The sequence below is a fragment of the Anarhichas minor genome, unplaced genomic scaffold (genome assembly GCF_050575085.1).
Source record: "Anarhichas minor isolate MPS153535 unplaced genomic scaffold, ASM5057508v1 ptg000016l, whole genome shotgun sequence".
In the NCBI taxonomy this organism is placed as follows: Eukaryota; Metazoa; Chordata; class Actinopteri; order Perciformes; family Anarhichadidae; genus Anarhichas; species Anarhichas minor.
In genome coordinates this window covers 1740401-1759105 of record NW_027466462.1, presented here as the reverse complement: position 1 = coordinate 1759105, position 18705 = coordinate 1740401, and the positions used below count along the sequence as shown (strand labels likewise).

Genomic DNA, 18705 nt, shown 5'->3' with positions numbered 1-18705 from the left:
AACTTACTCCACCGTGAATGAAACATACGCTGAAAGGTGTGTTCTGACCTATAGATATGGTCCACACGGCGGCGATCTTCATCATGGCTTTGGTTCTGGAGTTGAAGCGGCTGTGCTCGATGGGGTTGCGGATGGCGACGTACCGGTCCAGGGAGATGGCGCACAGGTGCATGATGGAGGCGGTGGAGAACAGCACGTCCAGGTAGATCCAGATCGGACACAGGGCGCTGGGGAGAGGCCAGGCGTAGTCTGGAGGACGGAGGAGGAGGAGGAGGAGGAGGAAGGGAGGGTAGAAGAAAGGAAAGGTGACGTTACATTGGCTGTGCTAGAAATGTACATGCACTACATGTCACAGCTCCCACGAGGAATCAGGTTAAAGTGACGGTTTGATTGCAGCATTTAGTTTAGAAGTATTACTCTTCATTATCACGATTAAGATCGTTAACAAACGTGTTTGCATGGATTATTCTACAGCCGGAGAGAAAGAGGTTCAGATTAGATCATTACTTTGTCTACACAGCGTCTGGTTTAGATGATCTATATGTTTATAGATTATAGATGTGAAGGTTTGTGTGAAGTTAAGTGTTTTTTTTGTTATGTTTTGTGAAAGACTCGAGGTTTTGGTGCATTCTGGGAATAAAAAAGATAAAACAAAGGCAGACTATAAAGATAAAGATCGATCTGACAGATTCGTTTTCACAACACTGCGCCCACACTGGAGGAAATGAGTCATTCATTATCATTAGAAGTGTGTTAAAATATGGGACAGAGTCGGTCAACGTTTTTCGACTGTCACCCAAAGACTGAATGTATAATTTAAAAAGTATTACATTTATCATGCTGCGTTCTTGGGGAAATCTTATTATCAGCATGTTTGATCAGAATTATTCAGAAAAAGATAAATATGCATGAACACCACTAGAAAACATGAATGTCACAATGTGAGTTGGTAAAGAGAAACTGTACTTTAAAGCTGCATTCTCTCTAGTGTCCATCAGGGGGCGACTCCTCTGGTTGTATAGAATCTCTAGTTTCAAGTCTCCTTCAATACAGCATGAGGCACCTTTTAGCATCTGTTTGAGACACACCAGGCTTCCAACTCACTCCAGTGTAAACACAACCGAGTATAAAGAGTAAGAAAGACTACATAGAGCGAGGCGAGATCAAACAACCCCCCCCCCACAGAGAGGTCACAGGTCACAGCCGCTGACAGCGTGATTCCCTGTAGAGCTGGTGGCGAGTCAGCGTCTCGGCTCGCTGCTCTGCAGGGGAAACAAGTTCGGGTCACCGGGGGAATAAAATCAGCCTAAATCATCAGCAGCTGATGTAACTACCAGCAATACAACAGGGAGCGTTTCAGCAGAGCATTGAGTGAACGGGTTCACCTTTGCTGGTGTAAATTAATTAGCTGCTGAGCTGGCTAAAATGATATCCAGGCAATATCTTACCCACAAGCAGGAAAGAAACACTGGGGAGGAGAATGAAAGCCCAATACTCAAGTAAAATCACCCAAAATATGATAAATGCATCTGTAGCGAGTGTCCCAGGCTCATAAAGTTGGGGGGGGGGGATCGCGCTGCTGTTTATTTTGCTGCTGCGTCAGCTCTCTGAAGACGGCACACACTGCAAAGTCCGACTCTCTGGGTCTTTCCCTGCCCGAAGCTTAGTTATGCCAAGAATCTTTACAGAGGACAAGACCTGCGGCCACACACACACACACACACACACACACACACACACACACACACACACACACACACACACACACACACACACACACGATCTTTAATTTCATCTCTGATTCGCAGCACAGGCCGCATGTATGTGATGCATGTAGAGTGAATCACGCCTTTGTTTGTGTGTGCTGACCGAGTGGGAGGCAGATTGCATAACTTTCCGGAGGTCAAACACTTATTGGGGGCACCAAGCATGACACACACACACACACACACACACACACACACACACACACACACACACACACACACACAAGGTGTTACTCAGCTGGCTCGCGGGTGCGTTGGACTTTCTGGTAAATACGCGGTAGAGACTGAGTTCACCGCTACAGCTACAGTCTAATTATTAATTTGTTCATAATGAGAGTATTGCACAATTTGTAGCCGTTTAATTTCAATATCAGGGAAATTCTTCATTTTTGACCTCTTTTCTAATTAGTCAATATACGTAAACAATTACTGCAAGTTTGAGGAAAGTATGAGAGCTTGTGTTGTCGTCTCCCCTAAACAAAAGCAATATCCTCGTCCTTTTGGCTGACGCAGTTGTGTTTGTGCTGTAAATGGCGCCTTCATTTTCCCGGCACACCGTACCCGACGACAGAACCAGTGAAAGCGAGGCCTGTAGGGAACCCATCTAAACCACGATTGAGTGATTATTCTAGAACCATTACATTGTGAAACCAACACATACTTCGTAATGATGAGCTAAAGCAGAGAGAACTTGCCTGTTGCCACTTTCAGTGAGTCCGCGCTGCTCTCACGTGTTCGAGGGTGAAGCGGCAGAAAGCCATCGACCTGAGCGACGTGCAATTTACTGCCCGGTTCTCTCATCGTACTTCATATTACAGTCCGTCTCACTTCTCTTTCCGATTCATTAAAGCACAGATGACACATCTCATAACAATCCGCCGTCTGTGGGAAGAGGTCCGGCATCGATGTGTGTGTGAGTGTGTGTGTGTTTGATCAGCGAGTGTTTCCAATTGCAGAGAGATAACTTTGATTGAGTTGGCCCTGAAGGTCGTATACTTTGAGGCGGTGTGCTCCTGTGTGTGTGTGTTTTTGTGTGTGTGTGTGTGTGTGTGCTTTAGTGTGTGTGTTTTAGTGCGTGTGTGTGTGCTTTAGTGTGTGTGTTTTAGTGCGTGTGTGATCTCCTCCCGTCCTAATTGAGTCTATCTCCTGATGTTATTCCTGCGCATTAACATTTCTTAGATATATTGTTTACTTTATGGTGGTGATTTGAGGTGCGATATATTCTGTCGTGCCATTCTTTGTTTATGTGCCTCGCTTCATATATTATCAGTGTTTAATTACCACTGTTGTTGTTTTATTGGCCCCGCAAAGCTGAATGAATCTAAATGACATGTTGCCTTATTCGTCTTCCTTTACGGCCACATATTGAATCAATGGAAGAAGTGAGATTTGTGCCGAATAATACGAACGGATATGGAAAGTTAAGACATTATCTTTGTGGAAAAAGTTTGTACGGAAGTTCAAACTGCATTCCTGCCACCGCAGTCATCATCGCCTCGCCTACGATAAGCGTAGGGCTTTTTCTGTTTTGTAACGACGTGCGCCACAAAACGAAGCCTCTGTTGCCGCGTCGGCCTTCTTCCTCAGGTTGGTGAACAGAGACTGTGGTTCGTTTCCAGCTCCCACACCTTCTCTGTCCGTACGACTGCTACAAGCTGAAAGAGTCCCATGAAAGGTTTCTGTGGACTTTTGGTGAAGTGGCGCCCAACGTTCTGTCTAATCTGGTGTGCGCTTGCTGTTACGTTCATAATCTTTTAACCTTTAGCGAGACACTCGGAAACGGGCGGCGAGCTACTTGTTGGAGACCCGTGTTGCAGAGCGACAAGACGCCGTAGCGAGGTGTGTCTTCTGCGGGACGCTTCTCCCACTCTCGCAGACATTTTCAACCATTTACATGCAGCGCAGGACAGAGCGAGGTTGCGTGGACGAGGACGTTTGACGGAGGACGGCTGGAAAAGTGACATCTGCAACGACAAGGACGTGCGTGATCTGATCAAGGTGATTAGAATAATGCTTTCCCGTCCAAACAACATTTACCTCATTGTTTTATGCTGGGACGTTATAAACAGTGTGTGTGTGTGTGTGTGTGTGTGTGTGTGTGTGTGTGCGTGTGTGTGTGTGTGTGCTGGTTATTTTGGAAGCTTAGACCCTATCAAATATATTCAGTCATCATTCCTGTAATTCCAATTTAAAAAACTCAAATATTTGCCAAAAACTGTGTGTGTGTGTGTCTGTGTGTGTGTGTATATAGAGATAAAGTCGCTAAATTACAATCCACATCATCTTTTATCATGATTGCCATCATCATCATAATCATTATAAAGTTAAATGGTATGAGAACATTCTGTGTGTGTGTGTGTGTGTCTGGTCCATCACTCAGCCAGCCGTGGTGATCAATGCAGTCGAGCATCAGTCTGATGGAACACTGCAAGTATATAGATCCAGGCTCTGTGGGATGTGTGTATGGAAGGTATGTGGGTCTGTCTATAAATGACACGCTGCCTGCCTGTCTGCCTGTCTGCCTGTCTGTCTGTCTGCCTGCCTCGGCTTTTATGTGTGCATCCGTCTGTAAAACAGAGAAAAAAAGATTATTGTTGGTGTTTGTGTGAAACATTGATTACCGCGGTGGGCAATCAGCGGCAGCAGCTCCAGACAACAGACAAGACACAGAATGAGCGCCCGAGTGTGTCCATTGACCGTACGCGGCCCATTAAGCACTAATCAACCTTCGCCGTCCTGCTTTGTATTCCTGAGGGAGTCCAGCGACAAAGCAGAGACATTAATATAGTAAGTTTGGCCAAGTCGTGCCGAGGATACAAAAGAGCTGCCGGGGGCGAACATGAGACGGAGTGAAGATGTTTGATGAAGGTTTGTGTAGATCCACGGAGACTTCCGTGGATCTGGGGGACTCGCAAGAGACATCCTGACTTTTGAATCACTTGTATAGGTCAAGTTTCAAAAACGTTCCCATGATGCCACCACAGACTGTAAGAAGTGGACGTAGTCATCGTAATGTCACTCATTGGTTTGGGGACTGACGTTTGATGTCTCGAGTTCGGCATCTTGGCCGTCGCCATCTTGTTTTTTTGCAACCAGGGAACGGAAGTGACCATATTTGGACTGCGGAGGAGTTACGTAGAGACTCTGGTAACAGCCTGTCAATCACAGTAAGCCCCGCCCTAAAGCATCCCCTGCTTTATGGTCTGTTTGACTCTAAATGGACCATAATGTACTAAATGAACATCATGCTGTGTTGAAGAAGACTTGAAACTAGAGATTGAGACCATAAACTCATATTTACAATGTTTACTGAGGTAATAAATCAAGAGAGAAGTAGAGTCATTTTCAGATATTCAGACGTACAGGTAAAGGTAGGTAGGTATGTGGGTAAAACACGTCAGTGTTGGGAAGCTTAAAAAAATGAAAAACAGTCCAAATACATGGAAATCCTAACAGGTGTAACCTGCACAAAACTCCCCAAATTGAATCCATTTTGGGCCTGTCAAGATAAAAAGCTATGTTGACCTTTTCTGAATCTGTCCATCGTTGCTGTCACATCGGTACACCGTCACATATGCGATCACTATTTGCACCCAAACTCAAGTTAATTAATGAAAGTTTTCTCAGACACAAAATTACCACATGTGACACCGGCTGATAACCGAGGCGACGTCTCACATCAACGTCTCCGCCAGATGCACAGAGATCAAATCACAAATCATTTAGCGCCGACCGAGCCTGAGCAGCTTTTTTTTCTTCAAATCCGTTGGCCTGTCACGATAAACGCTACGTCACCATATTCATATTTGGCTGTCACTGCTGTCCTCTGACTAGATTAGTGTATGCTCTGTGTGCTGCAGTTCCAAAGAGATGCTGGATCTAATAACACATGAGATGATTGGTGGCTGAAAATCAACAATATTTCTCACGTCTATAACAAAAGAATTTAACCCGGATTCCTGTGCAGACATTCTCTCTTTTAAACGTTTGCTAAAGTGGCTGAAATCAAAATAACTTTGGATGCACACTTGTCTGAAAATGTTTGAACATGACCTTGTAGTTTAAAAGCTGCACTTATCATTAGTTTTATATTAATGAGTCAATGTGCAATGTGAGAGCTTGTAGTGACAAACCAACAGAGAATTGTCACCAGACGCTGCAGTTCCACTTGGTTTTAAAACCCTTTTTAGCTCATTGTTTGTCCGCAAATCTAGTGTTTTAAATTCACTCTCAAGGCTCTCATTAACGTTGTTTTCCGTTGCACCCACTCTACACTATCTGCCCAGAGAGACACAGTAGCTGAAGCATCAACACATCACACATCTAGTGTCACAACATGCACCGAGCAGTTAAAGCAGGTGCATGTTTTCAGTGCATAAGATGTCCTACTATCAGCTCCTCAGTAATGGTGACATTTACAGGTGCACAGTAAGAGATGTACCTCTCCGCTGTGGGGTTAATGCAGAGACCTATGCTGAAATGTTACAGGGAGACAGCTTCTCCTTAATCAAATATTTTTACTCAACATTGGAAAAGAAATTCAATAGGCAGCCTCCCCGACATCCTATTAGGCTAATGTGGGCGTTCATGCTGAATCCTGGCGGGGATATTGTAAGCAGGAACAGCAGTTGATCGGGTATGATATCGCAATTATCAAGTTGGCATCCTCCGGCTCTGGAATCACTCGCAGTGTAACAGCGAGCAACGTCTCGGTGAAGTAATAATCATTTCAACAATTGCACTGAAAAATGTTTTGAAATAACGACAGGACGCATGTCACAGTGAGGTGCAGCTGGTAAGTGGGCGGGTGCCCGAGAGCAGAGGTAGAAGAATGTTTAAGTAATGAGGATTTATAAGTATGTATGATTAGAGTAAGACACTGTATGATTACAGTAAAAAGACATATTTCTGTCGAAATTAAACCTGGATTATCCAGAGAAATGTGGGACTGTGAGCAAGAAAAAGATAAAGGTTTACAAGGAGCAACAACGTTATCTGTTATGAAGCTTTCTGTCCGTTGCTTGCTGCATGTGTATAAGTCTGCTTTGTGTGTAGTAAAAACCCACCATAGAGGATGTTGATGAGGGAGACCGGCATGACCAGGATGCCTACGAGCATGTCCGCCACGGCCAGCGACCTCAGGAAGAAGTTGGTGGCGTTTTGGAGCTTCTTCTCCAGCGACACTGCCAGGATCACCAGGATGTTGCCACCGATCGTCAGCGCGATGATGACCAGTATGAGCAGCGCCGGCCAGTTTTTATCGTTCATCACCAGGGCGGTGACAGACTCCTGGGTGAAATTGTCCACGCCTGCGCTCATGGCTGCCGCACCTGCGCCGCTGCCCCCAAACCCTATCCCCCATGGCAGGGTTTGGTTGAGGTCCAGGGGGTTTATGCTTGGCCAAGCCATCCGAACACCAACCTCCAGGGAAGAAGTGGTGGTGCTGAACCCGCCAAGAAGAGCCCTTTCTGGGCCGCCCATCCCAAAGAGAGAACCTATAGGAAGTTTATAAGGGGAAGGCCTCCCCTGGTTTGTACTCACCTTCCTCACCAGCAGAGGGAAGAAGAAGATGGAGAGAGACACGCGGTCTGCATTGATTAAACGTTATTTGAACAGTTTTGAAGTGGGTCTTCCAAAATGAATTCTCAATAGCATTACACCATTAGGAAGGATCTGGGGGATAGGGTAAAATCAGGGACAAAGCAACTTTGGGGATGGGGAGTGACAGGGAAGAGGGGAGAGGGGATTGGAAGATCCCAGCTACAAGAGTGTTGTTTTTTAGTATGTATTGTATTCCAGTGAAGTCTTGCTAGCTGCAAACAGCCTCAAATTGTTCCCTGAGCTTTGAATCTCCCATTTCCTGCCAATAAATCATTGGCAAGGAGTTCTCAAGGTGTTCGCCAAGCCAAATTGTCCCGCGTTGCTTTGTGGTGGATCAGTCACATCCACCTCTTGATGGAACTGAGAGTTTGAGGGTTTCTAATTTGGATCTGAAAATTGGTTTACACACATCCATAGCTGCTGTCTGCTCCAGCAGCCAGATCTCTACTGGTTAGTCTGCAGATGAGTCTCAATCAGTTTTGATGCATTCAGCTGTAAATCTTTCTGCTGTGGTCGATTATGTCCAAGGTGTTGCAGGTTTCTTCTTTCAGGTCAGACTTGATGATCAGGTTGATCTGTGAAGGAACCAACAAAAGAATGACCATTAATCAATCAAATCTGTCTCTCTTGCATCTTCCGTATTGTTTTAACATCCGTTGGTCTGTCTTTTCAAACCTTTCTTCTTTACCTTTACCAAATAAGGTAAATAGAAATAAAGGTTTCCAAAAGGGTTCTTCCTGAAGGGTTGAGGTTCTACTCGGAACCATTTGCTTCTGAAGAACCCCTTTGTTAAAAGATCCTCCCAGCCCAAAAAAACCCCAAAACTGTGATTGTAGACCATGATTGTTGTGGATTGCGCTGCACCACATCAGCCTCCTTTGATGGGATCTAGATGAAACTATTGGAATATGAAAGGGTTCTCAGTAGAAACCCCTGGGTGGGTTCTAGATGAAAGCCTTGGGATATAAAAGGGGTTCTCGGTAAAACCCCCAAGTGTGTTCTTGATGAAACCCCTGGAATATAAAAAGGTTCTCAAAAGAACCCCCTTGGTAGGTTGGAGATGAAAGCCTTGGTATATAAAAGGATTCTCAGTAGAACCCCTTAACTTGATTCTTGTTAGCACCCTTAACACGTGATACGATCACGGACAGAACCTCCCGAGAGGGTTCCAGGACAAACTCTTACACCATAGAACAGTTCTCTGAAGAACCTTTCCCAGGGGGTTCTGGGTGGAACCTTTCACAGATCGTTTTAAGTACATCCTGTTATGTTGGGTTCTAGACAGATAAAGGGTCCTTTATTGTTCTAGTTAGGACCTGTATTTGTTAGAGTGCATTACCCCATATTCTTTTAAGTCATTACTTACATGTTTCCATCCTTCCTTTGTTTCTTATTTGGATCTTTTCACACGTTTATTGTGTTTTCTATTCTGTCCTTCTCCCTAACCTCCCTTCCTGTTTTTCCTGCACCCCCCCCCCCCCCCCCCCCTCCCCCTCCCCCCTCCAGCCACCCACCAGATCTCGCTCTATCCTTCTTTATTTCCTTCTTCCACACAGCGGTCCCTGCTTTACTAGACTAATTTATGATATTGTCTGTCACTCCCAATAAAAGTTGGGAAGAGAGAATGATGTCATTTAAAACAAACTGATGGTGATTAAACGAAACGGAAGCATGGATGTTTACACCCTCACATTGCAGAGTGTGTGTGTGTGTGTGTGTGTGCAAAAGTACTGGCTGTCCTCTCTATTTACCCTTCGCTCTCAGCGGGTTAGTGATTTAGCACCTCATAAATGTCTACAAGGACATGTGGAGGGGTCTGAGTAAACTCTGTGCGTGTGTGTGTGTGTGTGTGTGTGTGTGTGTGTGTGCATTCAAGATAAAACGCCTGCACATCTCCAGACGGACCCCGGCCTCAAGCTGAGATAGTTTAGTAGGCGGTGAGTCTACAATAATATCAAGCAGAGCACAATAGGCCCTCTGAGTGTGTGTGTGTGTGTGTGTGTGTGTGTGTGTGTGTGTGTGTGTGTGTGTGTGCATGTTCTACTCATTGCTATAAGCAGAATGATAAAACTCCTGCTTTGCATTGTTTCAGCCTGCGTGTTAACATTTGTTTTGTTTAACGGGAATCTATTGTATATGAACGTGTGTTGTCTTTGTCTTGAGTAAATGACTGCATTCATTGTCGAGGTGTGATTGTGTGCAAACATAATCAATAATTCAGATTATTCATGTGTGTGTGTGTGTGGGCAGATGAATTGTTAGTCATCATACCTAAAGGACAACAACATAAACGTTGTTTGCAGCGTCTTCCGAAACGACCCGTAGAACCTTTGCAAAAATGAGTGACGTGACTGTTTTCTGACCTACGAGCTCTCCGGTTAAAGGAGCAGTTTGACATTCTGGAAGCTGTTCAGGATCTCACTGCGATGTGAAGACCTCACCGTGAAGTCACCGTGACCACAGCTGTTGTTTGTGAGGAATTAGTTACAGCACATATTGTGGCCATCTGCGGTTCATCTTGTTCTTTTCAAGTTCTTCACTTATTTATATTATTAATCACGTATGAAGATGGTCGGGAGACTCTTTGCATTGTGATGTAGAGGTGAAAAAAAACAACTGCTTTCCTCTGCCATCTGCTCATTTACACAACAGACGTCACGTTATCCAAACCGTACAGGACGACAACACAAACCCAAAGGAGTTCAACTCATTGTTCAATATTATTCATTTGAATCATTCAAAACCTTTATTCCTAATAACATTCTAGCATGTCAAATAAATCAAATGAAAGAGACTATTAATAAAGTATACATAACTCCCCGTAAAACCACAGAGTGTCATATTTTACATTTCTCCAACAAACAGAGATTTAACATTTTGAATTGGTCAGCTCAGGCCTTTTAGATGTGTTGTGTTCTTTATCTTTGGAGACAGCCAGGTGAGCCGTTTCCCCCTTCCTTCAGTCTTTAAACTAACCTAAGCTAGGAGAAGCTAAGCTAATTAGCTCCTGGCTCTACTCCACACAAGAATGTGAGTGCATTCGGTCCCGTCATCCAACTATCAGAAATAAAGTGAAAAGGTATATTTCCCAAAATGTCAAACTATTACGACAACGTTTGGCAAAGTTGAAGCAAATGAAACCACTTGGTTAAGATCAGAGATGTGTTTCGGTCATAAGAACCCAACACTGACTGTAGATTATTGTCAATGTTGGACCTTCTTACATCCAACCATCCACCCTAATACTCCACTGAAGAAGATATAATAGCACAGTAAGAGGAGAACAATGGCTCCATCTTTTCGGCCGCAGGATATTGCCCGAAAGGTTTGAGCGGACTTTGTTTTCTTGAATTTTTCATCAAGCTGTTTCATCTTAGTCCAAATCAAAAGGCACGTTTTCAATCATTCGTAATGCAACTTCACCCACTACTGTAAGTTTAGAGGAGCCTCTCTTTCTGCCACAGCTTCTCACTGCGCTTCAGCTCCGTCCAAGTGGGGATCGGATAAATCTTTTTAAAGCTCAGCGTCGATATATCTTTAGCCGATTAAAGCCGGCTGCACTGCGCTTTGTGTGATTATTTATCTTGGCTGGGTCTACGCTGGGAAAACTTTGTGCAGCATAAAATCAATAAAACACACGAGTAGTGTGGTTGTGTTAAACATAAAGCCAGTAATGATGTAGCTGTAAGCATCACTGTAAACAAATGGCTAGAAACATAAGAAAACAGCTTTAAATAAGAACAGACGACGAGGATGTGTGTGTGCACATATAAGAGTGTGTAATACACAAGCTGCTTCCTATCTTCTCCTCTAAAGGAAGAGTATCAGCATAGTTCACAGGAAACTAAACAGTACTGCAGGCGATCCATTTGACCGGTCTGATAAAGCAGCAGTACATCACAGAGAGAGATGGGGGAGGAGAGGAGGAGGATGGATTGTAGAGACAAAGAAAAAGAGATTGAGAGGAGAGGAAACAGATGGGATGTGGCCTCTCTGCATTGTTATTCTAACAATAATCATATTTTCCTTTTAATCATAAGAGCGTTAAAGCTGGCATGAAAACACACAGTTCACTCGGCTCAAACCAAAGATTACAGACCCGACCCGCTGGGGTCGTCTGCACGCGTGTCACGGCCGGCCAATCACATCATCGGCTGATTATAATTGGTGTTGCGACCGTCAAACACTTCTGAGAGAGAGAGAGAGAGAGAGAGAGAGAGAGAGAGAGAGAGAGAGAGAGAGAGAGAGAGAGTCACGGCTGGAGACCCAGAGAAGGATTCCGCAGCAGAAGTCTAGTTAAAGCACAGATGTCGCCGCCGCCGTCGCTTTGCTTTTTTCACCGCCAGAGCAAATTGCCGCCGCACTAATGTTTGTTTAAGCCATCTCTGCTCGGCGAGATAAAACAGCGGAGGGTGTCGGGTGAAAGAGGACATTTGTTTTTTGTGTGTGTTTGCTTTGCAGCTTAACATTCAAGGGTTTGTATTTTATATCCATAAACACCGTCAGCTATGAACATTGGTAAATTATTAAAACACTTTTTGTATCTCTTTCTCAATTTCACTACTCACACACACACGCTTGTTTCGTTTTGAAACTGTAATTATTACGCCAGGAGGAACATGCACAAGTGAGTGAGTGAGTGAGTGCACCTCTGTGTCCGTCCACGGCCAATCTGCGACCTCTCGTGTTTGCGGTGACTCATTTTCTCAAATCATCTTTTATTTCTTGTTTTGTACGACCATTGACTGCCTGCTGACTCCTCACTCACCACTCTTAACCGGCCCCCAGCCTGTAGGGCCTGTAGTGATAACACAGCTGAGTGCAACGCCGACCTCCAGGCGCTACTCTGCGCCCCAGAGACGCGGTGTTTGGCTAATAGCTAGCAGAACTACAAAGAGCCAACACATAAGAGGAATGTAAAACAGAAAAAAGTTGAATGAATGTGTTCCGTCACTGCACTGCAGTTTCTGCAGAGGCACATCTTCTTCAGCCAACAATAGTGTGAGGAATGGCACAATAAAGCCTTTACACAAAGTTTCTGTGCTGCATTGAAACTGCAACTCAGAAGCTCCTTTAGTCATAAATATTGAGCACTTTGATCTCTGTAGGTGTTGCACACTGTACAACATGTGAGTGTTTTACAAAAGAGAAAGAGAGAGAGAGAGAGAGAGAGAGAGAGAGAGAGAGAGAGAGAGAGAGAGAGGGTGAGTGAGAAACATCCCAGTATCAGTAAATCTGGTCACTTACTTCTTCTCGCCTCCCGATCGATGGGCCTGACCTTTGCAGCTGTTTTCCATTACCGGCGGCGGCGACCCTTTCCGACGTTACCTCTCCCTTTCTCTCCCTCTCCCGCCGTATCAATCCCTTTGTCATCTGTCACTCCACACCTCCGGAGCGAGGGATCAGCATCATCCATCTGCCTACAGAGAAAGAGGGAGGGAGAGAATAAAGAGACTTTTGTGAAACATTTCAGATCAAAACTAAAGCCCCCTGAAACCACAATGGCTCCTACAACACAAACCCACACACACCGGGAACAACAACAACAACAACACAAGTGAACGTAACGTTAATCTTCGGTTCTTTCATCCAACACAAGCACACTGACAACGACCCTGCACATGGTATGGTTGGGTTGGATTAATTATCCCTATTCGTAGTAGAAAGGAAACAGGACAAAGCAGGAAGAACTGAATCTATTAGAAGAGTATAAAGATGAGATGTGGAGCTAATGTTACGTGGAACATATAACTGACAAATTAGGGAAAGAAAAGTATGAATAACCGCTCTGTGAAATAACAGAAGTAAAACAAAGAAACAAAGAAAAGTGCTGAATGGTTTTTGTATGCAAATTGGATAATTCTTCTTTTTGCTTCTGTCAAGTTTCCTGCAAAGAATTTGGTTTTAATTATATGTAAATTACAGATTCAAACATGAGTTTCTGGATTATTAGAAATGTTATTCCTCATGTATGTTAAACGGTAAAAGTCATGGATATTTTAATTCTGCACATTATTCTCTAAACCAAATGAAAAAAGCAACAACAGGTTCCACGACTGACAGAGGAAGTACAGCAACGTGACACAGAAGTGGCACAGTGGCTGTTTCTTCACATTCCATCTCAGACATCTACTGTTTTTCTCTCATAAAATGTCGTTCACACACACCGACACCAGGGATTTCAGAGCAATATTGGTTTACAAGCATTCAAAAGGTTCCTGTGTGCAGGAAGTGCCCCAGCGAGTCATTGTGACACGATTCAATGCAGGTCTAGCAGAAAAAAATAAAATAAATAAGAGAAAACACCAGTCTTTGTGTCCCCGGGTGGCAAGCGATGTACACAAGAGCGGGTTGAGAGTGCGGATTGAGATGTACTCTCACAGGGGTCATTGTCGTCAGTGACGGCACCAAGCCACGAGGCCTCCTAATGGACCGCACAGACGGAGCGCCATTACAGGGACAAGGGGGACGCACTGGGTGGGGTTTGTGGAGAGCAGCATCCAAGAAATATCAATGTATTAATGCTATTTCCATCCCTGCTTATTCCATGTAGGGTAAGCCATATGAAACTATATTTAGACAGTTTACTCCTGAGAAAGCAAAAATTTCGACATAAAGACTTATTTTCTCTTGTATTCCTTTGTACAAGTATTCAGAGGCTCGTACGCCTTACAGAAAGGCAAATAAAGCTCACTGCCTGCAGTTTAATTGGGCACTTTGCGTCTTTACAGCGGCCTCAAAAGACTGGTGTTTGTTGAAAGAGTATTTACATCGTCAGGCGGCAAAGAGCCTCGTTAAATGTCCTGAAACCATCAGCTTCAACTCAGATATACTTCAGGTAATTAAATCTCTGCGCCGGCACTTATTAATCATTTAAAAGAAAGAAAAAGATAATTGACTACAGAGATGTTTAGATGAGAGCGAGAGAGTAGCAGGCAGGAGAGAGGCCCAATCAGAGGGAGAGGAGGGATTGTGAGCGGAGAAACAAAGCCAGTAAATGTTGGAGTAACTTTTCATTCGAGCGCGGGAGGGGAAGTCAACATCAGACTTATTGTGCTCGTTGTATGAGTTTTTTTTTCATTTGTGAAACTATATTTTCAATGATGTAAAACAATATGTTGACTAGATCAAGAAAGAGAAAGGCAGAGACACATGAGAGAGAGAACATCATCTGTTTTTAGGTTTTAATGCACATTTTCAGTTTTTCGCATTTTTGCTAATTGCTACCAGACGAAGACCCACTTTGCATGTCAGCTTCCTCTCTATAGTCTATACCTATTAGGGCTGAGTACCTGCACAGGTAAGGACCCAAATAACAAAGTACCAATATGTATCAAAACTCACCTATTTAAATGCATGACGATATTTATTGTGTACCCAGATGTAGAAGGAAAAAAAATACAATTTGTATGGATTTGGGTATCAAATGAGTACTCTATTGGTATTGTATCACTTTAAAGGTGCTAGTATTGATACTAGTTATTATTCAAAATGACACCGAGCCCTAAAAACCAACAACTTCTTTTATATTTAAAAGAATAGTTTGATTGACGTCATTCAAAATACACTCATTCTCTCTCTGCTGATGGAGAGAAAAGGAAAATATGAAGCGACTGCCAAGAGCTAGTTAGCTTAGCACAAAGCTTGGAAATGCCTTACTCTGTCCAAAGGGAACAAAATATGTCGAGTGTATTAGATGTACAGTGTAAGAGAGACACGCAGAGGGTTTAATGTGTTTAAAGAGTTTATTCTCTGCTGGATGATGTAAAGGCCATTAACACTGAGCTGCACTGCTAATGTGATACCACATAATCCCTGCATCTGTGTGTGTGCGTGTGTGTGTGTGTGTGTGTAAGAGACAGAGAGGGGGGATGAGTGAGTGAGGGACACTTTAACTCAAAGATATTGTGTCTATCAACGGATGTGAAGGGCTGCAAGAACAAAGGAAGTTGAAGAATAATTTGCACGTGGAAAGATGCAGCTCTGGATGTCTGCGTTTGTATTTGTGTATTTGTGTGTGTGTGTGGGGGGGGGGGGGGGGGTTGTCTGTGTGTCGACGGCATAACGATGCAGTGTGTAAAAACAGCAGACAGATAACATATTGCAGCGCGTACGCTTCGAGACACGGCGGGAAAAAAGAACAGAGCGTTCCTTAAATCAGTCCAGAGACTCCAGATATTATGAGGCGGTACACATTCACACGCATGTGAAGACAAAGAGGAGACCGACGAGGAAACAAATGGCAGACGATGACAAAGCCGGAGCGACAGAGAGAGAGAGAGATGGAGAATGGATCGCTATAACTGGGTTCACTGCTATTATATTTCACAAGGGGGAACGGATAACAAGAGGGGATGCAAGCAGAGAAGAAGAAGAGTTAGGACACAGGAGGAAAGTGTGAAAGGAAAGAAGGGAGGGCAGGAAAAAGGAAAGGAAAGGGAAAGAAGGAAGGAAATAAAGGGAGGAAAATATAGTATGTAAAGAACAAAAGATGGAGCAGTGAAGGAGCAAGCGAAGGTGGAAGGATGGTTCAATAAAAATCAAGACGAGAGAGATTGAAAAACTGAAATGAACAAGGAAGGAAAAATAGATAAAGCAGGGAGGGAAAAATACTATTTAAGGAGAAGGAGGCCAAGAAACGATCAAGGACAGAAAGGAGGAAACAGTGAAGCATTCAAGGAGGAAAGGAAGGGTGGACGATGCAGGAAAACATGTCAATGCAGAAAATAAATGGGACTTTTACCTCTTTTTTCTTGATTCTAGAAACAACAGTTGAGGAAACAATCTCACTACATGGTGCAGTTAGTGCAGCTCTGCTGGTGTTTCTCAGAGCACGCCAGGACCTTTTGGTGCAGCCTTTTCATTTTAAAGCAGAGTTGTCGTGAGATTTCTTCTCCTCACTGCTTTTTACAAGGTCAATAATGTACAGCCTTTATTCCAGCACTCCATAAAGTGCTCTATAATACCACGACAACTGGGCGAAATCCATCTGCTTTTGAAGGTCATGCGATATCAGCGAAAACACAAGAACGTCGAGTGAATCTAGACCTCTCACCTCCTCGTGAGATTGCTTTTCCTGGATTAACATTTAAATGACAAGAAGCAACATGATCTAAATTACAGGAAATCAGCTCAGTTGGCGTGAAAAGAAATGTTGGCATTGTTTGTTTCTGCAAACTATGGATATGTTGAATGTGGTTGTTTTTGCATTTGGTTAGAGCAAGTGACGAGGTATATCGAGCTACATCGATTGAAAGTTTCGTGGTATACTAACGGGTATAACAAACAAACAAAAATGCCCACTAAACGTGGGACGGAGTGGTGGTGGAAAGGTCAAACAAACACAGGACTTTCACCTAGGAGGCCGCTCTTAGTGTTAAAAGTAAACATTGACTTCATAAAACATTGTTACAGTTGTTACATAACAGGGGGGTTGTTATTTAGTTACGGTTGTTATGTTGTTAAGTTACGTTGTTACCTCACGTTGCGTTACATTGTTACCTTACATCGTTATGTTACTTTGTTATCTTACATTGTTACGTTGTTACGTTTCGCTGTTACATTAAGTTGTTGCTAGAACACGTTGCGGTTACATTACATTTTTGTTATGTTACGTCGTCACGTTACGTTGTTACCTAACATTATTACGTTGCGTCGTTTGCTTACGTTAATTTTTTTACGTTACATCGTTATGCTATGGCATTACCTTACGTTATATCATATTACGTTGTTGCATTACATTGTTACTTTGTTACTTTACATCGTTACGTTACATTGTTAAGTTATATTGATATTATTATTATTTTAACACAAACCAGGATGTTTTTGTTTCACCCTAACCAAGCAGTTTTGCTGCCAAAACCAAACAATCATTTCCCGATGTTAATCACGTGGCATTGTGCAAGTGTATACGAGGCTGATATGAAAAGTATTTATGAAAAGTACGTTTGTTTCAGATATGTTGACATTCAAGGTATCCCGAAGTTTGCAGGAAACAATGCCAACAATTTCTCCTGGTGACTGTGTTGGGAAACACACCTTAGAGTACATTTACATACCACTGCAGCAAGACGCAGGCTGCAACATGCCTCAACTGTGGTCTCCCAGTTAATTTAACAAAGACACACTGAGATTTAATTAGTGCCTTTAAGTCCCACTGTGCAATTTGTATTCTTAACCCCACGGGGAGTGAAGAAAGGATGGAGGGAGAAGGAAAGGGAATAAGGAGGTGACGATGTGAACGGGGGGGGGGGCTCAGATTCAATAAGTGAGGCAATGAAAACGGAGCATTTTTCATTGCTACGTGTACAAAAAGAAATAAATACACACTCGTAAACAGGAATGTACAACCACTGAACCATGCATCACACACACACTTCAGGAGAAACTCATTATGTTTCCTGAAAGGCCTTTTGGCTATTAATCAGAAGCACCCCCCTCCCCTCCCCGTACATTTATCAACCAGCTTCAATCAACCGAGAGAGAGCATGAGATACACACTGAGGTATTAAGTGGACATGAAACAGGGATCTTAGAGGCACCGTCCTGCCGAGAGAGATTAATTAAGTCGTAAACAGAAAGAGACAGAAGAGGGATTACACCTGAACTTTAGAAATGTCAAGAAAAGAAAATGCAAATCAGGCCTGCACCTCCATGAGCTGCAATCAAAATAGACTTACTAAAGAAAAGGTAAATTTCAATAATCTGTTATCATAACTTTTTTTTTGAATAACTTAAAGGTCGGCTAATGTATTGGTTCTTAGAGACCGTATGGTAATCTGCTACCTAAAAGCTCGTGTGCATGCAGCAGCAGGTTCAACATTCCTGGAGTTCGTGGTTACATGGAAAACATTTCAGAAGGAATATCAGCCATTTCTTAAATTGTTATACAGTTAGTCTGATCCATTCATGCTCCGGGCCATCATCATAATTTATTGAACAGTTGCACTTCCATCTACATTTATCGTATAATTTATTCATTGGCAAAAACAAGTTACGCTTCGAGTGAATGGAAATGCTGTTTTTTTTTGCAGTGTTTGAGGAAATTGGACCGAATTTCGCCACCCAGCTTTTTCTAATTTGAATCGTTATCATGAGTCACGGACCAAATACAGATTGAAGCCCTGTTGGTGGAAGTAATTCTGCAATAAACAACAGAAATATGCTACTGTGTGTATGATGAAATTGGATTTATTGCCTCTTCCAGTTGGGCGAGTAATGACTCTCCCCAGTGTAGTGTCTGTCCTCAGCACTATTCATTTAAAAGTATATCCTAGCTTTATGTTAGCCCATGTTTCACTGCGGGAACTTAACCTATAACCTGGGCTGACTCAGAACA

General features: G+C 43.3%; 1 protein-coding gene across 1 annotated transcript in view; it reads right to left on the bottom strand.

Annotated features, from left to right (window-relative positions):
• htr2cl1 (5-hydroxytryptamine (serotonin) receptor 2C, G protein-coupled-like 1) overlaps positions 1-18705 on the bottom strand; it is a 47139-nt gene that overhangs the window by 10391 nt on the left and 18043 nt on the right. Inside the window, exons 2-4 of the mRNA XM_076092373.1 lie at positions 12615-12787; positions 6833-7942; positions 49-249 (exon numbers count right to left, since the gene is read on the bottom strand). Of these exons, the coding sequence (XP_075948488.1) occupies positions 49-249; positions 6833-7247 (616 nt within the window). The 5' untranslated portion in view covers positions 7248-7942; positions 12615-12787. The remainder of the gene's footprint in view (positions 1-48; positions 250-6832; positions 7943-12614; positions 12788-18705) is intronic.